Source organism: Rhea americana, unplaced genomic scaffold (genome assembly GCF_003343005.1).
Source record: "Rhea americana isolate MKP2758 unplaced genomic scaffold, rheAme1 scaffold_341, whole genome shotgun sequence".
Lineage (NCBI taxonomy): Eukaryota > Metazoa > Chordata > Aves > Rheiformes > Rheidae > Rhea > Rhea americana.
In genome coordinates this window covers 112241-138922 of record NW_028186470.1, presented here as the reverse complement: position 1 = coordinate 138922, position 26682 = coordinate 112241, and the positions used below count along the sequence as shown (strand labels likewise).

The following is a 26682-nucleotide window of genomic DNA, read 5'->3' as shown; positions in this document are numbered from 1 at the left end:
GCCGCGGCGCCCGTCCCCGTGCTCTGGGGCGGGGGCAGCGCTGCGCTGTGTTGCGAGCCGTGCGGGGCTGCCGAGGTGGGGGCTCAGCGGGCCCGGAGCAGCAGGGCTTGCGCTTGAAGCGCGAGGCGGGCGGTGCCGCGTGCGGGGTGCGAGCGGGGCTGTCGGGGTGCGTTGTGTATCTCCAGTGAGAACATTCTCTGCAGCTCTGTCACGATCGGGGCTACCTGGTGACTCAGGACGAGTTGGACCAGACCCTGGAGGAGTTCAAGGCCCAGTTTGGGGACAAGCCTAGCGAAGGGAGGCCAAGGCGCACTGACCTGACCGTGCTGGTGGCTCATAACGATGATCCAACAGATCAGATGTTTGTTTTCTTCCCGGGTGAGTGTGGCACAGTTACCATCTGTGCAAGCTCGAACTTGCGCGTGTTAACTCAGGCACCGAGGAATATCTGCAGCTGTTGTGTGTTACTTTTTTTGCCTCACGCTGGTAGAAGCTGGGGGGAAGGGATGGATTGTTTTTTTTCAAAGTCTCATATCACCATGCTCCCTTAGTGCTCAAAAACTCTCATTTTCAATGTAAGCTATTTCCTTCTTGTTTTGCTAGTAGAGAGCCTTTCAGAAGGCTTATCCTGCCCTGCAAAATAAAAATTCTGGATTCTTAAGCRTATGTATTATAATCCTGGAATTGACTTGTTTCCCAGAGGAACCCAAGGTTGGAATAAAGACGATCAAGATGTACTGCCAGAGGATGCAGGAGGAGAACATCACCAGAGCATTGATTGTGGTACAGCAAGGCATGACTCCCTCAGCAAAACAGGTACAGAGCACCCTAAAAACAAGCTGTCTCAGGGTTCAGAGGGTGATTATGAACCRTGGATGTTTTGCATGTTGGTATTTCAGTACTGCTTTAGATTAATAAGGATGTAGAATTTTATTTTTGAGAAAATGTTTCACTAAAGCCTGCTGTGCCTTAACATAGACACTTGCATGCAAGTGTATTTAATCAGRCTGGTTCTGATTAAAGAGAACTTTCTAACTCTGGTTAGGGAAGAACGGAGGGCCTACTCAGATTTGTGAGAGARAATGAGATACTTGCCAGTGGTGACAAGGTCTGTTTGCCTCAGCCTGAGTAGCTCTAGCTATGTGAGTGCAAAGATAGTGATATTACTTGTAATGTGATGTTTATTGAGGATCAGGTCTAAGGGTAGGTCAGGTTTTCCCAGAGCAGTGTCCCATGCTGCAGTCTGACATGCCTTTTCCTTTTCAGTCCCTGGTAGATATGGCTCCCAAGTACATTCTGGAGCAGTTTCTGCAGCAAGAGCTCTTGATCAACATCACAGAACATGAGGTGAGTGGTCTTGGCAGTGGAGCAAGGACAGGACAACTGGTCTGTCTGCTGAACTGCAGACCATCAGCCAGCACCTAGAGACCTTCTGTTTGGAAGGTCAGGCTGAGTGACAGAGCAGCAGTTGTTCCAATTTCCCTTGTGCACTTGTTCCTTTTCCTGCGGCTGTAAGGAGACAGTTCATTTCTCTGGTTTTCTTATCTTTGAATATCTCYTCTCTTTACAGTTGGTTCCAGAGCATGTGGTCATGACAAAGGAAGAAGTAACTGAGCTACTAGCCCGATAGTATCCTTGGTTTTGTTCCTGTCCTTCCAGATGTGATTCATACTTGCTTTGGGCTGAAAATGAATACACCTCTGAGTGTGACAGTGTAATACTTYTTGTGGGAAAGGGCACAGCAATTGGAACAAATAGACACTTGGGCCAATTGCTTATTCTACTGGTAGAGCCTTTCCTTGACTGTCCTGTGCAGTAAGCTGAGAGAGAACCAGCTCCCGAGAATACAGGCTGGGGATCCTGTGGCCAGGTACTTTGGAATAAAACGAGGCCAGGTAAGAGCGACACAAGCTGGTGACAGGCAGCAGTTCTCTGCAGGCAGAGCAAGTAGCTGTGCTAGCGGAGGATACTGATGATATTTCAGAACCCCTAGGGRAGGGAAGGGCATCCCTTTCACACAGGGAAGCTGTTACGGTGCAGAGACTTGTGTAAGGTGGGCAGACTTCCAGCAAGGGGAGATGACTCTGGCTGTTGAATCAACTGATAAGGACCAGCAGGTGTGACACCAGCCCCAACCTTTGACTCCCCTGCACATGAATGTGACACTTCTATGCTACACCCCAGCCACAGGCATGAAGCTTMGTACTGAAAGTCTCTGTGGCTGCTGAGGGTTGCAGTGTTGCGACTGTTCTGTCTGGGTTTGAGTGAGTGTGTGTGTGTGTCTGGCACAAATASAGGCAGGGAAGCCCTACTAGGGAAACTTGCTACCATCTCTCACTCATGAGTTGCTTGTCTTGGGCTCCTAGGTAGTCAAGATCATCAGACCTAGTGAGACTGCAGGCCGCTACATCACCTACAGACTGGTGCAGTAATACAGAGATGTCTGGTAAGGTTGAGCACTGAGCCCTCTAGCTGCGTGGGTCTGGCTAGCTGAGGGCTTTTGGCAGTGCCTTAAATAGATGCTGTAGCTCTCCAGGGTTRACTTGAAATGAGTGCTTGTAAGAGAAGAGTTGTAAGAGTTCATTATCCCAAAACTTAAATGCTTTGTGCAGAGAACTGTCTTCATCAGTCAAAGGGTAGACCAAGATGTAACTGGTCTCATCCCTTGGATGTGTCTCTCAGAYGGAGGCTCTGTTTTATGCCCTGTGCTCAGTGATGGAGTGCTGGGCAGGGAGTTCAGGGCACTTGGTGTGGCTTGGCCTTGACAGTAGCCCTCTTGAGCACCCAACTGGCAGCTCAGCTGAGGGAGGTGTGAGGTGATTCACATCCTGAGTGTTTTTTTTTTTTTTTTTTCCCAGGTGTGGAAGAGAATTCTGACAAGATGATCTGATCTTCCCATGTGCCACCAATTTACAGACACCCTGGGATGCCTGCCATTTTTTATAAATGGCTGAGAAAATTCTTTCTGTGCTTCCTCTGTGCATTTCTGTTACCTGGCATGTAACTCCTTGTTTCCAGTATTGATTTTGCTGTAACTCTTTATCCTTCTATGAGGATGTATGCCATGAAACTAACCTGAAGCAACTGAAGTGTGCAGGGAGAAAGCAAGTGGAAAGAAGGCTTTTGCTTTCCTATTTTATAGGACTTTATTTTTAATAAAAGTTTATAATGTTGCTGTTCCTCTCTATTATTGTATTTCTCAATCTTCCTCTGTACCAAAGTCTTCTAAAACTTGTGAGTTCCTTTATTCTTCCTTCTATTTAGAATATTTTGCCGCTCAAGGCTCTGGACTGAGCCCCAGAGCTCAGCCTGTTTAACTTTGATCTAACTTTCTTGTGYAGTTCTGACACTTCAGTTAAGATTTACCCTGTTGTTTCGATCTGTTGTAATCCCTCTAACCCTTGTTTTGATACCTTGGTGTTCAAATATCACAATAGAGTGGTTTATCCCCTTCCATATATCTTGATCTGTTTCCATTCCCTTGAAGTTTACAAACTTTAAGAGCATTTCTAGTAAATTAATGAAGTATTTCCCTGCAGTGCTTAGCCTCATGCAGTCATGAGTTTTGAGTCTGGAAAATCCTGATCTCCAGAACAGACACAGGTTTGAACATACTAATTTTATTCTTGAAGATGTGCTAATTTGAACACAGCAAAACATAGAGCACAGCTTCATACAGCAGTACAAATACGTCACAACAAACACCCCTTACTGTCTCTATGCTGAATTCATATGCATGTAGAAGGGTGCCTGTTACCATGTGAAGCTCAAGCACAGCTTTTGCAATACATTGATTTCAAGGGCATTTCCCTTCCCTAACTCACACTCACCCATCATCCATCCTCACAAACACAAATGGTACCGCCAGTGGTGGTAGTTCTGTAGCAAGAGGGAATCAGCATGATTTCTCTTGCTACCATGGAAATGATCTGCTGGAAAATCTGACCATCTTGTTGAAGAGCTATGGGGAAGAATGTTTCACAAGTCTTATCTAGCTCTTCTTTGGCTCAGTTGTAAACTACTTGACTGTGTAGTTAACTTCTGTTTTGTGTACCTTTTAGTTACTGTACTGAGATGCACTTCAAATTAATCTTGGAGAACTCTGGCAATTGTAAAGCCCAGGCTCTCTACACTGTTATGAAGATTTGATACTTTYAAGCACTGGCTCAGACATCTATTCGATGACCCAAATTACAGTAATGAGGTGTGTATAACCTACAGGTGCYACCCACTATATTTTAGCTGGAATATCACTCTAGCTTCTCACTTGACCTCCTGAAACAGGCTGAAATTTTTGTTTTTGCCTTTCCCCCTTGCTGTCYACTATTTGTCTGAGTGCTCTTAAGACTTACAAAGGTCAGCAAAAGATTATTTGATATCTAGCATTTCGCTAGAGAAGGGTTTGTCTCGTTCATTAAAAAAACAGCTTTGGATCTGTGCAGTTTCATAGGAGCTATGGGCTTCTAGACACTTGTGCATGCTAGCCCTTGTGCATCTAACTCGGACAGGGATCTCTTGGTCTTTATTCAGCATATGCCCTGCTGAGTTGAGCCTAGGGACACTCAACAATGGCAACAGGAATAAAGTCCAAACCCGTGTACAAGCAGAGTAATAAGAAGAAACAGCTTTCAGCTCTTTCAAGCTTAGTATCTACTTTTCTCTTCTATGCTTCAGTGCAGGAAAGTGTCTAGCTTTGAAAAATATTCTGGCTGATCCTGTTTAACTTCTTTTGTCAGCAGAGGTAGTGGATATGTGTTGAAGGGTCATCTCTTAAGCAACCTTCTTCCTYCCCCCCCAGTCTGAAAAAACAGAAAACAACCCTTCCCCCAACCCTTTTTCTGTCACAGGTTGTTTATTGATTGAGGCAGTGGCAGTCCTGCAGGGGAAACATCTCCCCTTGCATCTGGACAGAGAGCAGGTCTTCCTCTCAGSGACAGGTGGAAGAGCAGAGGCCTAGTGCTAGATTTGCAACTTTTGACTGTTGCAGCTTGAAGACCTAATGTCTATTTAAAGCAAAAAAATCTACCTGAGAGATCATGTAATGCTCAGGACTACGAAGCTAGGAAAATCTGTACCTAGAGCTTGTTTATAGCCTGTGGCTTGCTCTTTGTGTGGCTCCTGCCAAGTAGAAAAAAATGCCCATTAATACAAGTAGCAATGCAAACCTGTCAGCTGAGCCAGGAAAGGCACATCACTGTTTGAGCCCTGTGTTGCTTAGAAGTACTGAGGCTCTTGCAGTAAATTCATAGCTGGACTTTGGATGCCTGGTACAGTCAGTTACAAATGATCGACGTACCTTCTAGGGCCTTGGTAAGGAGTGCAGCCTCAGCCCTAAAGCACTCTATGCTATATTCAAGATAGTGTGCCTGACTTTCACTAGGCTGCTTTGAAACCAGCACTCTTCTAGCAAGATCTTCCCTTTCTTGTGCGCTCTTTCCCAAGCTGAAGAGCCAGCCTGCATGTAGCAGTGCTAGGAGTTGTYCCAGTCTGTCTGTGCTGCTCCCATGGCTTCCTGTTGTGCCTGTGTTTCCCTGGATGCTGCAGGATGCTTTGCCATGCAGCACCTCTGCTACTCAGAGCAAGTAGGGAGCCAAGTCCTGCAGAAAAAAAGCATTTACTGTCCAAAGCAGTGCATCCTTAAAGCATGCTGGGTTTTACTCCCACCTGTTTCTGTTTGACCCTGATACCTGGTATTCAGGGTATTCTTCCCTGTACCATCTCTAGGCAGTTGTTTTCCCTCTTGAAGCTACAGCCAGTTTGGATCATAAGATCCTTTAATTCTGCGCATCTCTTCCTGCAGTAGAGATATGGGATTAAGAAAAGCAGCAAAGATTAAATTTGTGGCCTGGTGCTAGTAGAGCAAAGGCCTGGGTTGTTTTCCAGTCTTCAACAGCAAGCTAAAGATCCCTCCTGCTTCCATTCCTTTCACAGAAATGTGCTTTATAGACAGAGGTCCAGTCCTGTGGCTACCAGCAGGTGAGAAACTGATCTGCATTTCCCTGCTGAGGGCTAAGTGACTCAGGGGCTTTGTGTGAAAGCTTCAGTCATTAAACAGAGATGACTGTTGCCTGCAGCTGACACACCAAGCCCTCCTGAGCGGACCTGTGACTTTGTGCTGTCCCTCCTCCTCCCAAAACATCACAGCATTGCATGTTGCTTAGCTGTGTGTGGGTAACTCCTGGGTTTTGCTCCTCTGCCCCATCCCAGTGTCCGTGGCATTCTTGCTAGGTTGCTTAGATAAACCTGGGCTGCTGCTCGCTGCCTGACTTTGTGGCTGTTTTGGCATCTTGTTGCTAAATACTTGGCAGCAGCTGGTGCCCTGTGCAGTCACAGGCACAGATGTGTTATTGGATTGGTTTGTGTTGTAGTCCGTGTGAGCAGCAGAGGGGCTGCTTTCGGGATATTCTTCCAGATCGCTTTGCTCTTCTCCTGGGGGGCTGAGGCAGTGGGAAGCCGTGTATTCCGCATCTGACTGGCCTGTGCTGCATGTTCGGCTCCGTTGTCCCTCGCTCCCGTCATCGCAGAACTGAGCTTCMTCTGTGCTTGTCTCGCTCCCCTGTTTTGTGAGCTGCATTCTTGGCTTTCTGTCTGCAGTAGCCAGCAGCTCTCCGCTGTCTTCCAGCTCAGAGTCAGAATCAACTGAGCGATTGCCAGACTCTAAGGGGCACATGAAGCCTTGTGTTACTTTCTAGCCCAGCACTATGGGTTTAACAAAAGCTTTGTTCAGCAAACTCTTGGTGTCCAGGATAAGGTAATTGCTAGTAGTGGCACTGGAGGCTCTGTCCTCATGGATTTTGGCATACTGGACAATTTATTTTTCCTTTTAAAATCTACCTCTGTAGATGACACTGCCCTTGTATGAAGCCCTTGCCTTTGTTTGAGTTCACCAAAGAAAATGCAAGAATGAAAGTAGTTGTGGCCAGTGATGACATAAGCGCCTACCAGAAATTAGAGGAGGCCTATAGCAATCAAGTGATAGCTTTTGGCCGTGTTTTTGAATTTGTGAAGCTGGTATCCTGAAAGCGAAAGGCCTCTAGAACCCTTTCCGCACCACTTTGTACCTTCTGAAAGACCTATGCCCACATTGGAGGGGAGCCTTTCGGTGCCTTTCACTCACCTCCGTATGAGTCTGCACTGTAATCCAAATTCCCCTTCTCTGAAGGCAGTTCTAGGCAGGGAATGCTGCCATGAGGAGCTGCAGGCTGTGAGCTTGTGTCCTGCTGGGGGAGAGAAGCAGAGGTGTGATCATGAGGCCTATTGTTTTTCTTTAATTCCTGTTTACAGAGAGAAGATGCTGTCAGTTAAGCTGATGAATTAAAAGCATAGGAGCTGTTTTGAAATGCAAAGGCATAGACTCCAAAATGGAGTAATCTAAACACCAGAGAAATGTTCTTATGGAGACATATCACACCAGTATTTAGATCTACTTCCGTATGTAGACAGGTCCTCAGAAAGTCTGATTTGTGCAAAGCTGCAAGTACAAATAGATTGTCTCTACAACCCCTAACTTTGCTCCCTTCCCTAGATATCTCATACCACATTAGAGCAGCTGGCTGCCTCCTCCTCAGCATCTGTGGCATATTTGCTGGAATCAGCCAGCAGTGTGGTATCGTTGTTCTCAAAGATGGTCGTATAGAAGATGATGAGTGCCTCAATGATGCGAGCTTGGTGGGGATAATCAACCAGTGAGGACAAGGAAATAGTTGCATCTGTGGGCCTTGGACGCATGAGTGTTGGCCCAAAGACAATGCCCAGGTTGCCTGAGGTCATCTTGTTGTCCTGTTCCACTTCCACAATCCTGGAGAGGAAAAAGAGCAACTTGTGAGGATGAGCAGGCTGGCAGGTGGAGAGAAGGGACAGGTGGGTGGGGGGAGCTCACCCAGCCCGGCATATCCAGGCAGGAGTAAATGCTGGACTGGCAGCACAGAAATGCCGTTTCTAGCACAGATGGCAGCTTTTGTGAGYGGCAGAGAAGGAGCTGTAGCCACTGATCTACCTTACTGCTGCTAGGAAAGGCTGAGCTGTCCCYACTGCCAGTGTGGTTTGAGCGAGGTGGTACTTGACCTCCTTTCTCCCATTACAGGGGAGAAAGGGAAGGTACCCCAGCACCTGAGCTAGTCCTGGAATAGCCTTTCTCACCTTCTCAGATGCTGCAGAAGGTACTGGAGCGTGGCCATATTCTCCCAAGGAAGCTCCTTCAGCAGCTCCTTCAGCTTCAACACCAGAGTCACAACCACCTTGTCTGTGTCGGCTCCTTTGTCCACCAGATCAGGACCCCCTTTCCCGCTCTTGCCTTTGGACTCGCTGCTGCCTTGTAAGCTCTCCTTGGCCAGGCCCATGAGTTCATTGTACATGCGAAAGGGCATAATGGGCTCTGGCAGCTGCAGGAAGGAAGATCAGAGAGGAGGTGAGTCCCTGGAGAGCCATGCCTCCYGCGTCTGGCAGGAGGCAAGCCTGTCCGTTACCCAGAACACACTGAGGATGTTTGTTTGTCCATCTCCTGAAGTGAGTAAATGCAGCTTCATTTGTCGTAGCCAATAAGTGCCTGTGAAGTTCAAGCAAAAAGCAGCATTGACCAACCCCTTGGTGCTCTGYGCTGGATAGCTGCCTCTGGTAGAAGCCAAGGAATTCTTTTTTTCTCTATAAAAGACCTGGTCAAGGGTGGACATAGTAGATAAGAGGTTGTTACAAAAAGGACAGGAGTTAATTGTTCTCTAGGAGTAAAAGGCAAGACGTAATCAGCTTGGCTTGCAGCAGAGGTGGCTGAGGTTAAATGGGAATATCTGGCTTTGAAGATTGCATAAAGCATCCAAAGCAGCATGTTAACCAGTTTGTAGATTTCCATCACTGGCACTGTTTTGAGAATAGCTTGAACAGATGCTCTTTGGGGATAGATTGTCCCTCACAGTGGAGCAATGATGCCTTCCAATTCAGCCCTCTTGCAGAGCAACTTTAAATTGGTTTATCTGCAGTGTCGAGCTAGAGATTGGAACCTGGATGGTTCAGGACCAACTTCCTCCCTTTCCACTCCGCTTTTCTTCTCTGGAGAAACCACCAAGACATTTCAGAATACTTATCTCCCTCTCTTTATGCAGGGAACTTAGGGAAAAGTCTCTCCATCCTTGAGCTGGGTATCTGAGCTAGATTCCTGAGTTAAGGCAGTAGGAACCCTCCCATGGAGTTACATCTCTTCTGCCAGGCCTCAAAGAAATGCAGCACTAAAGAGTTAAATGGTAGAAGTGCAAAACAAAAGAGAAGTTCCTTCCCCTCCTTCTGCGTTGTGGTGGCTTGTTTGAGGATGTGGGTCACACAGTTTGCATTGCAAGTTTCATATACGGGAGTCTTCGCTGAATAAAGAAGGAGTTTGGTACAAAACTGCCTTGAGCATCAAGATGAAAACAAACGACTGGGCACACCACAGATCTGACTTTACAAGGAGAGCGCTGGTCAGGGAGAAGTGAGTTCAGCCCCTTGCTCTGCCATGTGGAGTGACATTTGTTAGATCACTTCCCTTTTGCTTACTTAGTTCCCTAATTGCAAAAGGATGGACTTCTGTAGGTTACATTTCTGTGGATAAGATCTTTGCTGCTACAGCAATGGAGGAACCATGCAAAGACTGATTGCGTGTGATTTGTGTGAAAGTTTACTGACTGAAAGCGTGAAACCTACAGTTCACTCAGAGGAGATGCAGCATGAGCGCTGTTGGGGGAGACTGTTTACTTCTCCACTTCCCATTTGTATACATGTACATGTCTTCATCACTGATTCATCCTCAGCTAGGAGGAACCTCTTTCACCAACACTATCATAGCTATGTAGCAGATGGATATTAAGCTCAGTTTGTGGAAGAATTACTCCTGTCAGGGGTGTCTCAGTGAAGGCAGGTTTGTTTTTGAAAAGTTAGTTCTACTGGTCATCTGTCATCTACCTTCCCCTTAGCAAAAGGTATCACCAGCATCTTACCTGTCTCAGATAGAGCTTCAGGACATTGCTGATATCATGAGGGGAAGCCTGGGATAACTCCACTAGCTCTTTCCCRTTCTCAAATGCCTGGCAAAGCTTTTCCACACGAGTCTTTACACCATTAACTCGGTAGATGCCCTACAAAAGGGAGAARAATGGAATTGAAGCGCAGACAGATGTTTGTATTCAAGTTTGCATGAGATGGGGAGCTTCTAGTTCCCATTCTCTCATTTTGGGGTTGGAAATCCCTCTCAGAAGTAGTTCTGGGACTGCTGTTTCAGCTCAGATGTTACCATCATTCCTGTTTCATAGACAGAAAAGAGAGGGAGATAAGAAAAGTGAGCTTCCAAGGTCAGAGTTCATTAGTATCAGGGCTAAGATCATAACCTGGGGCTTTCTGACTCCCTACCTCCTAGTAATCTCAAAAATGAGAGTGTTAGTTTTCATACCAAGACAGAAGACCATTTCAGGAGAAAGCAGCTGAGCCCAGATGAAGGGTAGGGAAGGGAGAGTGCTTCACCTTGGTTTTCAGTGCCCGCTTCTCAATCTCAGATATACACTTCTTGATGATAAAGGGGATGCCATCTGAGCTACTCTGAGTAGCCTTTGTGAAGTCTTGCCCAAAAAGCTGCAGCTTCCCTTGGAGTTTCTTGTGCCCACATTGGATGGCCAAAGTTTCCAGACACTTCTTGTGGCAGGCGAGGTAGCACTGGGTAAAACAGAAAGATGGTTGAAGGCAAGAGGCAGCACCCTCTACAATGACACCCAAGTGACATAAGTTACAGCACAATATGCTGCTGCAGAATGTGGATGAGGTGCAGAATGAGGATGAGGTGGATGAGAGGACTTGAAGAAAGTGATGCATCGCACAGTGTGCACTGTTTCTGGGCCATATCCTCCACCTGTTCCATCCCACCAAGCTCTCGCCCCTTTCCCCAACTTTACCTCCTCACATTCTGCTCCCTGGAAGTAAACGTAGCTATTGCACTCCCGACATTTGGAAGGGGTACGGAGCTTCCTCAGCCGATGAGTCTGGGCAGCCTTGGATAAGCCAACATTTCGGAAAGGTCCTGTTGGAGCAGTCATTTCTGGGGTGATCCCATTGATGCCTACAAGCAGACCGAAAACAAATACCTTCCACATCTTGAGCTAAGATTAAGCAAGATTGAACATAATGGTCACTGCCACAGATCTGTCATTCAGCTAGGTGTGCTAGTTCTAGCAGCATTACAGATAACCTGTACTCTGAGGTCTACAGTCCTAGCTTATCTCTTCCCACTGGCTTTAGCAGAGCTCATTCATTTGTAAAGAAAATGCTAGTAGATTCCTTATGGGGTTACTGTCATTTCAGATTTCCTCCCAGCAATTGTTCAGCTCTACTAAATCACCCCAGGAAAAGTCAAGCTGCAGTTAATATTGCCATGGTGTTGGAGTACGGAGCCACACGCACAACAGAGTCGCCGGTTCATTTCCCATTTTATTACGTACTCTGCTCAAAGGAGGCAGCATTCTCATCCTTCTCTTCCAGCTCCTCGCTGGAGGACATAGTGCCATTGGAAGACAATCGCTGGAGTTTATGGCTGAATTCACCTGTCAAAACAAAAACCGCAGGCGAATTAGATTACTGGCAAAGTTGTATGTCTTCTGAGTGAGCTCTCATGTGTTTGATTCCCACAGCAGAGAGTCTTGTGGCTTGTATTGCTGGGCTGAATATTTCTAGTGAAAAACGAGAGATTTCTTTTGAGCTAGCACAGGCAATACATTCCCTTATAATGCTTTGCAGCGCCGTAGTCTGCAGTTAGCGTAGTGATGSTTCAATGCTCCCACATCCCACCTGCTGTTCAAGACTGGGATCAGAGCAGTTATTTGTGACATAGAGGTGTATTTTAAGGCAGATAAAAAAGAAGCAACAGCCCCCCCCACTTCCATTACACTACACTTAGGATGACTTCAGTAGAAGGGGAAACACAGCCTGCCCTGCACAGCTTTCTGTATCTACCTGCGTTTGAATCCAGGCTGCTGTCCACTTCGGTAATGGAGGTTGGCCAAGATTTATGAACCTGGTGTCCCCTCCCACCTGCAGAAGAAAACACATAGTCCATTCAAGATTGTTTCCTGGGTACRGGAGAGTAACACAGGAGAACAGTCTAGAGACTCTGGGGGACATTTAAATTACTGAAGGAAGCTGTTCAGTTAGCTGGTTACAGGCAGGCTGAAGGAACTGGTGTGGTTGTAGTAYGTTCAGTAGCACATCCAGCAAGGGAAATAAGAGATGGGAAGATAGAGAATGAGCTATGAAGTAACAGCAGACAGCAAAGAAAAATGTATCTACTCTGTGTCCTTCAGGAAATTCAGCTTACAAGGCTTCTTCTTCCAGCCTGTCCTATTGCTGCAAATAGAAGCCCTGGCCCTTGGTATCCCTCTCAAAGGAGGGAGCTATCCTTGCTTTGCTCCAGAGCAGAAGGAGGCAACCAACACCTGAAAAGAGTGGTGTTGGGAAACGTAATGGACAGGCTTCTCTGCTCCAGTCTCACCTCTCCTGTCAACTGCCACAGCTCCGCTTTGCTGCTCCTTGACCCCTGCCCCTCCATCTGAGATGGAGGCATCTTTGGGCAGCCCAGCTCCATCTGGGCTGGCGTTTGTTGCAAAGTCATTGGCATTGAAGCTGCCTTTCCGTGTTCGATTAAAGGGGGACCTGGTGGGCAGAAAGAAGGAGAAAAGGGAATGTTAAAATGGATGAAAAGAAAAGAGACGCTTGAAAATCCTATTCACAGCTGCTATCTGCCTGTCTTGGGATTTACAGCCCTCTAAAATACCAGATAGCCTGTCTCATCCATTAGCTCTTTCAGTGAAACTCCTCCCTGCTTCTTAAGAGAGGAGGAGTTACTCCTCCAGCAGTAGGATGCTCATGTCCTTTGCTGCAAAAAGCAAGGTGAGAGCACTGAGTTGTGAGAATTCCCATGTGGTCCAGCCTCAGCTTTCTCAGCAGGACCTGCCTTCAGGCACACTGAAAACATACTGACTTCGGCAGGAGAGCATTGTGCAAGCCCAGGGGAAGGTTACAGGCAATACAGAAGAAAAGTGTAAAACAGACCCTCCTGCAACGATCTGCCCTCCCTCCTTTCCTACCAGGCGTTGTGTGACACATAGGGCTCAAAGTCGTATTGGATCTCAGGTTCGTCTCCTCGCTGCAGCTGTTTGACGTGCGAGGCATACTGCTGCCCAGGATCGTAGAGTTTGCTGCTTTCACACAGTGTCTGAAAGTTAACAGGCAGCGGAGCCGTCTGCATGTGCATGATCTGGTAGAAGGAGATCGTGGCCTGAAAATAACACGGAGAATCAGACATTAGCTTTATGCGGGGATGTACAAGGAGACAAGAAACTCATGGTTAGATGAGAAACCAGAAACSCAAAGTGGTGCTTGGTCTGCAGCCTTGGGCCTTGGCTTTTCAAAGCACGAGGGAGTGAAGAGAGCTGTACATGAGGCCCACCTGGACCTCACCAGAAACAGGAGCTGCTAGGCCTGGTGTGCTGGGGAGGCAGCTCTGAGCCTCTCCTGAGCATGTGATGTGCAAGATGCTGGGTACTGCCACCCTCCCTGCCCTTAGGGCCATCTTAAGCAAGCCCTACTCACCAGTTTGATGGTCTGGTCACTCTGTTTGATCACTTCGTGGATCTGCCGCAAGGCATTCACCTTAGTATCCTCCAACTCCTGCTTCTGAGTGTTTGCATCCGCAACACATGTCCGATATGTGGCCATTGCCTCATCTGCCTGAGAGTTGGGAGAACAAGAGATGGAAACCGTGCAGAAGGAAGGAGTATGGCTGCTCTGGAAATGGCCCCAGCACCCCGCATTCCTGGCCTAGGACTCCGCACTGCAATAATTCAGCCTGGATAGAGCCAGGGGAATGAAGCCTCCCCCCCCAGAAGTGTTACAGAGTAAGTGCCATTTACATTCCTCCAGGCTTTCCTGCACCATGGCTGAGGACCATCAGGAAGCTCAGTTCAGTCTCTCTCTCTCTCTCTCTCTCTCTCTCTTTTTTCTTTTTTTCTGGGCCTGTCCTGTGCTAGGACAGCAAGAAATGAGAAGGTTTTTGTAAGGCAGACCCTCATTCACCAAGAGGTCTGTGGAGCCCATCCAGAGCATTTGAGCAGCTGCCAATTGCCTGCCAGGGGCAGCAGATTCCCTAGGGCCATCCACCAGYGGTCTAATGAAAATAGCTGGACACCAAGAAGGCATTGGAGCTGGCTCAGTGGCACCAAAAAGAGCTCTTTGTGTGCTGGGGGAAGAGGCAGCTCTAACAGGACYTGGGAGCAGGGAGGGAAGGAGTCCAGGACAGCAGCACTGATGAGCTGTGTAYCAGCTGTCACCCAAAAGAAGCCCTTGAGCATCCATTCACAGGCTAAGAAAGGCAAAGAGGCTCCTTGCTTGGCCAGCATCCAGAGCTGTTATGTTCCTACCTTGTTCTTGGCTTCCTCTTCCAGCCGCCTCTTCTTGTCCAGGGCTTTGGTGGTGATGCTGCTCGTGGTGTTCTGCTGTTCCTCCTCTGCTTTCACTGCCATGTACTTTGCCTTATCATGCTCCTCACAGCGCTGCATGTATATCTGTTTGGCCTTGCGCAGGTTGGCCTCTGCATCTTGCTGTCAATGAAAACGGTGACCCAGGGTGAGGACTGAACTCTGCAAGGGGATCATCATCTCCTACATGCTGCCCTGGGAGATTCATGGATGTGACCATAGACTGGGCCATTAGCTGAGCATGAGCAAGTATGGAAGGAGGAGCCTTTCACTTGTAAGGTGCTGGGACAGGAGCCATCCCTTTGTAATGTGATTTTGCATGTCTCAGGACAGCAGGATTTGGGTCTTTGACTAGGACTCTTCCAGCTTCAGCATTACAGCAATAGTTAATATTAAGGGGAGARCTCTTGAGTTTTTATAGGGAAACTAACATGGGGATCCGGATGGCCAAAGCTCCTTTCCATCTGTGTGTTGCTGTCTTGTCCCATGAGGGCAGAGGGGCTGCAAGGCATGGCTGTATCCCCTCCAACTCCCATGCTRCAGAGAGGCCAGGAGGCCTCTTGCATCCCTCTTTCTCTGGGGTCCTCAAGCACAGCAGGCTCTGGAAGAGGCAATCTAGCTCAAAGCAACCGACACTTATTTTAGAGGGGTAAGAAGTCTAACGTCATCTATGAGAAACGTGGTGAGGATACTTAAGGCAGGAATCAGGGAACACAACCCCAGCCCATGCTGTGTGTCTCTGTTACGCACCAGTTTCCTCTGTGCCCGGTGCCACTGCTCTTTGATCTCCTTCCTTCGCTTCTCATGTTCAAGGCGTCTCACTGTTAGTGGCTGAATCAGGAGGGAGAAGGAAACAACACAGTAGTTTGAGCCAAATGCTTGTGGTTCTGCCCTTTGCAAAAAGCTTTGCAAGGGAAAGTTTCCTGTAGTGGTTATTATCATTCCAGATAGCACAACTGGGCTCAGTAACAGGGAAGGTTGGTGTCATGGACAAAAAAACTGCAGCCTGGAAAGCACCAAATTCAGTTTCCCTTCAGACTGATCTAAGCAAGAGCCTCGCTCTGCAATAACAGGACATCAATTCTCTCTCCCTGGCACACAGCTCCAGAGAGCAGATGTCTCCGGGAGATCAATGYAACTTGGTCTATGCTGAAGAGGAAACGTGCAGACACAGAGAGGCCTCAGACGAGGTAGAAAGCAATAATGAGGTGCTGTTTGTTCCTGCCAAACTTTGTGAGATCCCCCCAGGCCCTTTACTGAAAACCCTGAAAGACCAGACAACTGGATTGCAGTTCCTAGAAGAGTTGCCTGTGGTACCAGAGCATACGGACCAGCCTTTGCTCACTGCGCACAGCCTCTGGGCGAGAGCTGTTTTCAGATAGCCTTCCCTGAGGAAGAAGGCATTTCCTGCTTCCCAGGGACGCAGACCTCAGAGACCATTTCCACGCTGAACCGAGTCGACCAGTTCAGGACTCTGCACACGTGTCTGAGCACCCGTGCATATACGGGGGGGTGGGGTGGGTGTCTGCGCTGCGCTTGGGCGTTCTCCCACCTGAAGGAAGGTTTGGTGCTGTAAGGTGTTGGCAGCTTGCAGAACTGATGTCCCATACTCCATGTCCTGCTCCAGAGCTAGCAAGTAGATCGACAGGAATGGCATATTTGTCTGAGAAATGAAAAAATGCATGACCTTAACACTGTGTCGTGAAACATGGGAGACACATTCTCCAATCTCTCAATTCTCCAAAGTTTGTGGGGAGAAATGTTAGAGGCTCAGCTTGCCTGCTAGCCACTGGTGAAAGCCCAGCCCTGGACTGAACCAGTGTGGTCACAGAAAGAGTCTCCTTGGAGGGAGATCAGAGGCCTGAGGAGGCTTTAAGGACCAAGCCACCTGCCCAGCAGCTTGTGACAGGAACACAGGACGCAGGGCATGTCCATGAGCCAGCCTCGGCTCTCTGTGCTGGCACAGCTGGCAGGGCCAGTGGAAAGACTCCTCTGACATTTGCTTTGCTACGGGWTGACACCACTTGAAGTACTGGTCCTGTTTTGCTCCCAGACTAGGGAGAACTGGGTCTCTGGATGTTATAGTGCTGAGGGGACAGGATTCCCAAAAGCTAAAAGAAGTATTAGATACTGATTGGGGGTGRGGGGGAGGTTGAGGGGTCTCAGCACTATCCTTTGTTTTGATTCCTTTGGTTTGGATACATTAATTTTGCCAAGCAAAGAGCTTTGGAAAACTGCACGATCAGTCTCCTGGGCTCTAAAGCCAGGTAAATCAAAAAGCTTTCCAGGGCTTCTTGCTCCTGGTGTGGTACAGATACAGCCCAGTACCTAGACACTGTGTGGCTTCTGTGCATGTGGACTTACCTCTTGAGTGATGGTTTGCTTGCAGCTGTTTACCATCTTCTGAAGCCCTTTGGCAAAGTCTATTTCTGGAAGAGTAAGATTGGAAGTGAAAAGACATGAGAAACATAAGAATTTCCTTGCTGATTGAGTTCCTTTGTAAAAACAAATCCAGAATTTAAGGATTTAAGGTGAATATCTAAATTCACCAGTGTTCTTGCAGTGCCTTGCAGCTCTGTCCTCCCCCAGCAATCAGTCTTTGCATATACATGGATRTAGCTTGTCTACAGACACAACAACATAGGTAGATCTTATTTTAGTATAGAAAAAAGCAGAAAAAGTGACTTGTCCCAGATTATACACATGACATGAGCAATCCTAGTAAAAACTATGCATGCTGACTTCCAGCCCCCATGCTTAGTTCAGAAGGTGATCAGCAATTATCTGTTTCAAACCCATTTCCAGATCAAGATCCGAAAGCTTTGTCTCTATTAACTTCATGCATATCATCTTAGAGGATGTTGATCTGCTCTGATGCTGGCAGGAGTTCAGCCCTGCTGTGGAGAAGACCCCACTCTCCACCCTCTCCCTCTCACCGAGCGTGGTCCTTTTCTCCAAGTAAGTGATGAGGTCCTTCATGTATTTGGAGATGTTTTTGGCATACTGGAGGGCAGCATCTACTCCACCCTCACACCGCTGCAGCATGACATCCACTTCCTCTGCGAGTGGGCGAACTGTGACATGGGGACAGAGGAAGAGAGAGAGGAGAGAGATACTGTGCTATGCTACTGCCAGCCACCGTCGCTCACTGACCCACTCCCTTCAAGTGCCTTGGGGGTTTCCAGAATCACTGAAACAATCAAGAAAGTGCCACACTCGAGCAGAACTGCCTTCCTCACCCCGCAATGTTTCCTGTGTCTGACCTGTCTGTTCATTGCCTGCCTCAGCCTTCCTGAAAGTTTGGTGCAAATTCTTCCTGCCCCACCTCACCTAAGTTATCTTGCTGTTCTCTGACTGTGCTGGTGTCCTGCAGGCACCCTCTGCCAACAGCAGCAGCTCTGGGTGCTTCTGTGCTGCCTTTGTTCACCTGTGTCTTCACATTTGCCAGAATTGCTCAGCCCAGGAAATGTTTTCCCCAAGCAAACCTAGGCAGCCAGCCAACACTCAGTGTGCTTCAGAGCCCTTTTCMTGTCTATTTTGAGGTCTTTTACATTACATTCACTGCAAGGAAGAGCAGATAGCTTGGGCACTGGTGCTATTCTAGTAGCTACAGTGACCACAGGTAGCTAGATCAGGGCTCCTTGCCCCCGAGGAGCAAGCCCACACTGTGCTGGTGCTGTCTTTGRGAGCAGTACTGCCTGAAACACTTGGCATGGCTTTATGAAGGACCTTGCTAGAGCCAAGCAAATCATCCCTCTTGCCCTTGTAACTCCTTCAGTGCAGCCTAGGAGCCAAGTGCAGCACTGACRTCATGTGCATTGCACGGCTCTTTGGCACAGCCAGAACGAGGGTACTTAAGCACACCGCAGGCAATGAGGCCACGCCGGCACCTTCATCACAGGACCACGGTGGCAGTGGAGAAGATGCCCTTTCCTGTCAGATGTTCCACTCAGCCAGGTACCCTGGCATTCCCCAATCCTGCTGCCATATTCCTACACCTAGAGAACTACCACTTACCTGTGTCATAGCTTTCCATGCCAGATGGCATGCCATCTCCTCCAGGCCCAGGAATCCCTCCGTAGAGACTCTCCATAGACTTTGGGAATGGGGAGAGAAAAAGAAATAATCAGACAAAGAGAAAACAGAGTAGTGGTGGGGTGATCTGGCAAATGGAGGGGAGACCAGAAACCCTGAGCTGCTGGAGCTTTTTTTGCTGTTGCTTGAAGTCTGCTAGGCATAGGAAGGTCCTACAGAAAGGTCCTACAGGAAGACTATGAGATATTGGGGACCTCACTGGAGAAATGCCTAGCTCTGCGCACACACCAGATTGAAGCAGAGCTAAGGAGAGAAACCCAGAGTCCTGTTCTCAGTCTCTGTTGACAAAACTACTCCATCCCTTTCCTATCCAACTTCTTTCCACCTTGCCTGTCCCCTTTGCATCTAGCTGCCAGGTGCCTTTCTCCTCTCCTTGTGAGTGGCATTGAGGACAGGACCAGCTCTGCTGGGCCTGGAAATGAGCCGGGAATCCCATGCTGGGGTTTGGGGGCTCTGCTCCTTCCCCAGCCCAGTCTAAGTGCTGCTGTACAGGCCAGCCGAGACCCGTGTGATGGAAGCTGGTGTTGCTCACCTGGTTCTGGTCACTAGGTGGGATGGAGAGGATGGTGCTACTGTCCACCTCCCCCATGAGGAACTCGGACACACTGCAACAAGAAGAATACAGCTTGTCAGCAAAAGAAGGGCTGATAATGGCAAAACAAAGTGGCCTCCAAATGATACCCAGCTCAGGGTACTAGGACCTGGTACCTCAGGGTACCAGGACAGGACTAGGACCAAGACGGTTGGAGCTGCAACATTGATTTTAGTGGGGATCGGGTCAGCTCTGTGTGAGATGGGCTTGGCAATGCAGCTAGAGCAGGAGAGGTGGTGGTGGCCAGGTGGCCTGGCTTCACCAGAAGTGAGGCCAGGAGATTGAACCTGCKAGCCTGAGCAGGCTTCAGGGTCTGTCCTGATGCCAGACTGGACCCATGTGCCAGGAACTGCTGCTGCAARTGGCAGAAGGAGCTTGTGATTTGATGCTTGTACATAAACTCGCACTGTAAATCTGCACTCCCAGTGTGGTCCCAGGCATCCCCTAAACCAACCACCATGTGTGGGGCTGTGCCTGTGGTTAGGTGATGGGGAAGGGGGTGGAGATGTGTTCCTGCTGGGAGGGGTAGTGGGGTCCACTGTGAGGACCTTCTTTGAGGGAAAGCTGGTCAAAAATCCCTTACGTGCTGCTGAAGGACACTGCAATGGTCTCCACAGCTTTCTCAAACTCCCGCTTGTCTGTCTCATTGTTGGATTCATAATGGAAACCTGGAAAATGAGGAAATGCAGAAGCCCTGTCATTGCAAATGGCTGTTCCTGCTCAAACCAGGAGAAGGGCTGCCAGCTCCTGTCAGTCTCAGGCCTGCAATGGGCAAGGGGCCTCCATCCCCACAGTGTGTCCTGTCCTTAGACCCTGCTTGGGACCTGCCTCCCCGGAAAGAATGGCCTCAAGGGACCTGGATGCTCCTGGAGATTTTGGGAGGTCTCTCCAGGGCATCTTTGGAAACATGCTGGATGAGAGAATGCTCCAAGCACAGAAACAGATACCCTGGAGCTGGAGAAGACCAGAGCTGGCTGGTGTCTGGGCCAACTCTGGGGAGGGCTGAGGGGTGCAGCAGGGAGATCAGGACCCTTCCTGGGGGTTATTTCTTTGATCTTGGTCGAGTTAAATGCAAAATGTCTCTGTTTCTTTACCACTCATCTGTCCTATCTCTCAGGACTGATTTCTCTGTTAGTGTTACTTGGCTCATATATTTACTTATTCCCATTACCCAGGGTTGCTAAAAAAGTGCTGTTGACCATCAGTCTGTTTCACCACCTTTGTAGTCTTGGSCCATCTTCAGAGCCCCCTGCTTCGAGTCAGAAAGGCTTCCTACCGGAGGGCTCTCACCCAGGCCGAAAGCGGAGCCGTCCGCGGCACTGGGAACCGTCGCAGACTGTGTTTTCAAGACTCGGGGCAAAGGGACGCTTGCAGCAGACCCCACAGCGGGTCGATGAAGGCCTGGTCCCACCACCACCACCCTCCCACCTTGCCGCCTGCTCTGCCCGTGCCCTYGCGAGCTGCCGGGGACGGAGGCCAGGTCGGGGTGAGGACTGGGGTCTGCCTCCACCCCCTGCCCAGCTCGGCCAGCCCCAGGGAGCGTCGGGAGCCGCGACGCGCTCCGTCTCGGGGACGGCCCGCGGCAGGTGAATCAGCCCAGCACTGGGGCTCCTTCCACCCCGCGACGAGGCTTCCTGTCCCTTGCGGTTACCGTTCGGTGTCCAGGAAACGAAGCAGTGACGCAAAATGTTGTGCTCGGCGTGCGGTTAGCTCAGCCCGCCCTCCCCGCTCCCCGTGGCTGTTGTAACTGCTYTTCGGAGGTTTTGCCCTGGCAAGGCGCTCAGCTCGACAGACCCTGGTCTTATAAACACAAGGTGCTGCCAGGAGCTATTCAGGAGAGTAATACTTATTTAAGTATTTTTCCTGAGGCCATGCTTGGAAACCCCCCGGCAGGGATCTGGGCTCCATCRTTCTTGGCACTGCGTGGGCCTTACAACAAAAATAAAAAGCGGAGAGTCCTGCCCCGGGCTGGTGGCGAGTTTGGACTGTTCTGCCGGGCAGAGCCCAGCGCGGGGGCTGAGGAYGTTTGGGGCGGGCGCAGGGGGCAGCGGGACGAAGCTCCCCGGAGCACCCGGCTCCCCGGCACCGTCATCTCGTCTCACCCTTGACTTTGGAGATGAGGGTCCCTGCGGCCGTCAGGGTCTCCAGGGTGTTGAGCAGCGGGTACTTGTTGATGACCTGGCGCAGGATGCGCAGGGCTTCTCCCAGGCACTCGTGGGCCTGCGGCCGCTGGGACTCCTTGGGGTCTGCAAGAAAAGGGAGTGGAAATGGCACGGCTGGCGCGCACGGGGCGCGTGCGTGCACACGCGTGCCTGTACGCGCAGCCGTGTGTGCGGATATCGGCGTGCACCACCCGGGCAGCCCCTGCCTCTCCCTCACCCCGCGCCTGCTCGGGGCTGTCCCAGTCCCTCCGTCTCGCCAGCGCCGTGGCTGTTGGTTAAACCGGCCGGTGCATCCCCCTGCCCGGCACAGCAGTGGGCCGGGGGCAGCCGGACCTTCCGGGCATTACATTTTTCCTTTTTAGCGATTGGTGACAGTGGATGTTCCCTGGGCTGAGGACGCGGCACCGGCTTGTGCTGAGCTGCGAGGCCGGTGCCCACGGCAGGAGCAGAAGCAGCCCTGGAGCGACCCTGGTGCCGCGAGGCGCCTGGCCACGCGCCCGGCGCTGGGACTCGGGCCAGGGCGCTGGCAGCCTTTTTAGGAAGTGAAGAGCCTCAGGAGGGAAGCGCCGAGGAGGGGGCTGGCGAGGGGGGAAGGGAGTCTGGCACACTGCTGCCCGGCCGGGCAAACCCTCCTCCCCTCCCAGCCCCCATCGCAGGGTCGGGAAGGAGTTTCCTCTGCTTCCTCTCACATTTCCAGGCCCCTTCCGGAGTGGGAAGCAGGGAGAGCAGGAGGGCTGGGAACAGGGCTGGGAACTGAGGCCCAGTGGGGCTGGATGGGTGGAGAAGGGAGCAGGACTCTCCAAAACCACTGCTGCATCCCGCAGATCAAGCCTGGCTGCTCGCGCTGCTGGGACCTGCTCTCCTTCGCCCCACGGCATCATCCTGCCCGGGCACCTCCGCGAACGTCTGCTGCAGCGCAGGTCCGCGTGGGCCAGCGCCAGCCTCCCGCTGTCTCCCGCGCTCCTCGCCGGCCCGGGACGGCGCTGGCGGCCCCACGCACCACCCTGGCTCTCCCAGCCCGTTGGCTCGGCACGGAGCAAACTGGGTGCCAGCAAAACTGCCAGCCCCAAGGTGGGGATGGCAGTGGGATGGGCTCTGCTCCCGTTCAGAGCAATCTCCTCCCTGCCTGGAGATCCCCACGTTTGCCTGGGAAAGCTGAGGCATCGCCTTCCCAGCCCCGTCCCATCCCCACCCAGTGCCGTGCTCCGCTTCCCCAGGCCGCTGGGGCYGTGCGCAGCGCTGCCCTTGGGTTGGGCACCGCCGTTTTCCACTGCAACTGGGGATGCGTCAACATGTTTGCAAAGCCAGCGCTGAAAACGGTGTCATCTGATCCCGCTCGCAGCCCCACCTCGCCGAGATAGTGGCCGCTTCCTCTGCCTGCCGGGAGCCGGGACGCGCTCCCGCGGCCCTCCAGCCCCGCGCCCGGCCCGGCGGCATCGGCCCCGGCCCGCCGGCCGCCCAGCGAGGCTGGGCTGGGGGAGCCGGGGGGTCGTGCCGGAGCCCTGGGGGGCCAGGGGGCCCTGCCAGCCAGCTGGCACCGCCGCACTGTAAACAGGAAAGCGGGCGGATGAAAATAGCTCGCGGGCAGGAAGTCGCGTTATCCTGGCTCTGCGCTCCCGGCAGCCACCCACCACCGCCTCGACCCCCTCGGTGCCACGGCCCCCGGGGACCCGCCGCACCGTGGGGCTCCCGAGGGACCTGCCGTGCCCCAGGGCTCCCCGTCCCCTCCCCACCGGGGCAGGGACCCCCGCCCTGAGTCCGGGTCTGTCTGGGGACCCCAGTGCCCAGGCGCCAGCTGGGAGCATGGGTGGGTGACCCAGAGTGGCGGGACGGTGCCGGCGGCGGCGCGAGTGGCCCTGGGGGGCCAGGACCCGCCGTGGGCACTCACCGTCGCGCAGCACCACGTCCCGCAGGTTCTCCAGGGCGTCCGCGAAGCGGGCCACGTCCGTCAGGAGCTGGGAGATGTCCTCCACGTCGATGAAGGGGCCCTCGCCGCCRTCCATGGGGCTGTAGGACGTGGGGGTCTTGTGCCCCTTGGGCAGGGCCCGGGGGGCCGCGGCGGTGAGGGGGAAGCCGGCAGCGCTAGCATGGCGGCTGAGGCTGGTGGGGCGCTTGAGGGTGCCCACGGCGCTGGGGCTGCTGCTGAGCTTGGTGCTGCCGGGGGACAGGTCCCCCAGGCTGGAGCTGGGCGCCTCCAGGCAATCCTTCCGGGACAGGTCCTGGGGGTGGAGGATGAGCGTGAGGCCCCAGGGCACAGAGGTGACCTGAGCACAGGGACTCCTGGGCCCCCAATGACCCCCTTGTCTAAGGGACTCACAGCCGTGCTGTGCCTCAGTTTCCCCACCCTGGCATCCTGGCAGAGCCCGAGAGAAGAGCAGCGGGGATGCGGCACAGCCCTCCCTGCCCCACACTGCCAGTGCTTTGGGTCCATTCCCAGGGGATCTCGCACTGGGGGCCGCTGCCCGCAGCAGGGCCAGTTTGGGGCTGGTGCAACAGACAGTCCTGGGGAGACAAGGGCTGCGGCAGCCCCCGGCCGCTGGCATTGCCCAAGGCCCCCGGGCTCCCTGCAGACAAACTTCCCCCCCCCCCAGCACAGGGGTTTTGCAAGCAGGCATCGGCTCCAAAACCACAGGCCACGCGCCGGCACGGCTGCCCGCCTCCCTGAGTGCCCCGTRCCCCCACCAGCCCCCCTGGATCCAGATGGGCACACAACAGCTGCCTCRGCACTGCTGCCTCATGCCCGCTGGCACCCACCACATGCCAGCATTCCCTGTCCGTGAGGACGGCAGGATCCAGCCCCATGGATCCCTTCCTCTTTCTCAGCCTGCTCCATCCTGGGTCTGGCATGCCCCTGCCCTGCAGATGCCTCTGCCGGGTTGGCGGCGGGGATGGGGACACCATTCAGGACACTGAGTTTGCAGAAACCTTGTGGGCTGAGGGAGCCCCAGATTTCCATGGTGAAAATAGCCTCGAGGGAGAGGCTGGTGGCAGGAACCACGCTGGGGACGAGGGCGAGGACAGGCCCCGGGGAGGCAGCTGAGGAGCTGGGGTGCCTTTCGGCTGCCCACGGGGCCCTGCACAGTGCGGGAGCCATGTGCCAGCAGAGGCTGAGGGGGGTCCTGCAGCCGCCTTCCCCCCTCGCCCCGCAGCTCCCGCACATCGCTGGAGTGTGACATGAGCACGTTGGGTCTCAGCATCTCCAGCTGGGCGCTGCCCGCTCACTTTCGCCTATGCGGGGGCACCGGAAGCCGTGTTTGCTACCGAAGGGGCAGATGCACCGAGCGCCTTCCTCCTGGGAACGACTGGGCTGGGAGCACGAGGCTCCCTTAGACCACAACAAAAGCGAGCGAGGAAGCCCCCAAAGCCACCCCTGGGGCTGGCTCCCTGGCTCCTGGGGTCCCGGGGGGGGGTGCTGGCTGCACCTGGGGCCCCCACCCCAAAATGGCCAAGGCCAAGGAACCCCACCTGCGTGCCCGCGGGGTGCCCTGGCGTACCGTCAGCCGCACGCTGGGTGCGTGGGGCAGCGAGTCCAAGGAGCGCCRGGGCGAGCGGGGCTTGCCCCTGCGGTGCCCCGCCGAGTAGGGGCTGTAGCTGTTCTTGCCAGCCGCCCGCCGGCTGAGCATCCCTCCGGCTGGCTAGCCCAGGCGCCCGTGGGCTGCGCCACCCATGGGCCCCTCTCYCGGGGGCAGCGGGGACGGGCCCCCTGGCTAGGGAGCCGCTGGCGGGGCCACRGTGCCCGGCAGCCCCACGGTGCCAGCGGGGACCTGCAGGTCGCGTGGGCCGGGGCGGGCGCACGGTGCGCGCGCAGTGCCGGCGGGGTGCGCGGACATCCCCGGCCGCCCCWCGGAGCCTGGCTACTTCCTCTTGCCCCCTCCAGCACCCGCTGCGGCAGCAGYGGGGAGGAAACAAAGATGGTGCCGAGCCTGGTGGCCCTCCGCTCCTGCTCCCCGTCCCTGGGGAAGGCCAGCAGCTTCTGCTGCCCTCACCAAACCTGCGGCCGCAGCTTGCCCTGCCTGCTGCCCTGGCACCCCACGGACCCCACTTGCCCACACTGCCCCCGGCACGGCCCTTCGGCTGCTGCCCCACACTCTTCATCCGAGGCAAAACCCTGCTTGGGTCCCGGGGAGCAGGGGCTCCCTTGCCCCGTCCTCCTCCTCACCGTCCCTCTCACTGTCCCCGTCCCTCCGGCCAGTCGCGCTCCCCCTTCGTACTCGCAGCTCTTCCCTGCAGAGCCGTGGGTGCCCCACGGCATCGCCCCCTCCCCACCGGCTGCCCGGCCGGGGTCACTCACCGACAGGGTCTGTGGCACCGGGCTCCCTGCCCGGCTCTTCTTAGATATTGAGGGCGTTTTCATTAACTCGCGTTTCTTCCGTGAGAACATCGCTGGCGGTGGCYGGCGACAAGCCCCCTCCTCGCGGCTGCCCGGGGCCCGGGCACGGCGGCGGCAGCCCCGCGGGTGCTTGGCTGCCGGCGCCGCTCTCCCACCCTGCCGACCACATTAGCTGGTGCAAACTGTCAGGCCGGCGCATGTGACACCGCCTTATTTCCTCATTGGGTTTGCAGGCAAACCCGAAACAGGAAAAGCCAAATGTGTGCCGAGGGCGCGAGGCCGGGAGGAAGGGGGCCGCGGCGGCTCCCGGGCGCTCACCAGGGCGCCAAGGCCCCGTCCCGGCTCACGGCAGGCGCAGGGCCAGCGCCCACGGGGACGGGGACGGGGCTCCTGCCGCTCTTCACCCTGGGCCTTCCTGCGTGGGCCCCTTGTGCTGTGTGGAGAGGCTGGGGAGGGCAATTCATGTGCCCCAGGGCATCTGCACAACGTTATTTTTGGCTCAGACAGGCGCATCCGGAGCCACATAGGGAGTAAAATCCCCGTGTGAGAGGAATGGTTGCAGGCCCTGGGGTGCCCTGAGCAGGGGACGCCAGCGATGGGGGTCCAGGACGCTGCTGCCCAGATCTTTCCCCAGGGCCGGTGCTGCTGCGGCCCCTGGGCCGGCTCCCAGCCCCTTCCTGCAGCCCGGCTCCCCCGGCCCCGCTCCCAGTGCCCGGCGGGGCGGCTCTAGGGCTGGACCCTGGCTCTTTCCCAGGGAAAACTCCCTCCGGCAGGGCACAGCTGGGGCTGCTGGGGCCGGCCGTGCTGCTGCGGGGGATGCCCAGTGCCAGGCCTGGACCGATGCTGTCTCTCCTGTGCCATCTACCGGCCACGGGGCCGGGAATCGGCGCCTGGAAAATCCCCGCGCACCGGGGCGGGCAGGGGCTGGGGTTCCCCGGGCCGGCGCCAGCGCCGCTCCCAGCCCGCTGTTCCCCCGTTCCCCGCCGATGTGCCTGCCGAGCAGCGTGGCCCGGGCCTGGGGGC

At 53.4% G+C, this 26682-nt stretch overlaps 2 protein-coding genes across 3 annotated transcripts in view; one reads left to right on the top strand and one right to left on the bottom strand.

Moving 5' to 3' along the window:
* The window catches only part of POLR2E (RNA polymerase II, I and III subunit E), a 3746-nt gene extending 573 nt beyond the window's left edge, over positions 1–3173 (top strand). The window contains exons 2-8 of the mRNA XM_085311462.1: positions 204–378; positions 701–816; positions 1267–1347; positions 1571–1629; positions 1817–1895; positions 2367–2446; positions 2859–3173. Coding sequence (XP_085167588.1) covers positions 204–378; positions 701–816; positions 1267–1347; positions 1571–1629; positions 1817–1895; positions 2367–2432 — 576 coding nt within the window. The 3' untranslated portion in view covers positions 2433–2446; positions 2859–3173. The remainder of the gene's footprint in view (positions 1–203; positions 379–700; positions 817–1266; positions 1348–1570; positions 1630–1816; positions 1896–2366; positions 2447–2858) is intronic.
* Positions 3174–3604: 431 nt separating this feature from the next.
* ARHGAP45 (Rho GTPase activating protein 45) lies at positions 3605–25841 on the bottom strand. 2 transcript variants are annotated; one of them, XM_085311459.1, is made up of 23 exons: positions 25621–25841; positions 23218–23548; positions 21270–21413; positions 19751–19835; positions 19108–19180; positions 18498–18576; positions 17417–17554; positions 16845–16909; positions 16033–16143; positions 15231–15311; positions 14424–14603; positions 13597–13734; positions 13092–13282; positions 12497–12657; positions 11962–12039; positions 11451–11552; positions 10908–11071; positions 10483–10671; positions 9963–10100; positions 8140–8381; positions 7537–7798; positions 7118–7220; positions 3605–6657 (listed from the first exon to the last, which is right to left on the bottom strand). In XM_085311459.1, the coding sequence occupies exons 1-23, from the start codon at positions 25708–25710 to the stop codon at positions 6158–6160; spliced, it is 3645 nt and encodes a 1214-aa protein (XP_085167585.1). In that variant the 5' UTR covers positions 25711–25841; the 3' UTR covers positions 3605–6157. The 2 variants fall into 2 exon arrangements, with proteins under 2 accessions (XP_085167585.1, XP_085167586.1); XM_085311460.1 differs by having other exon boundaries at positions 7118–7217.
* Positions 25842–26682: the final 841 nt, after the last annotated feature.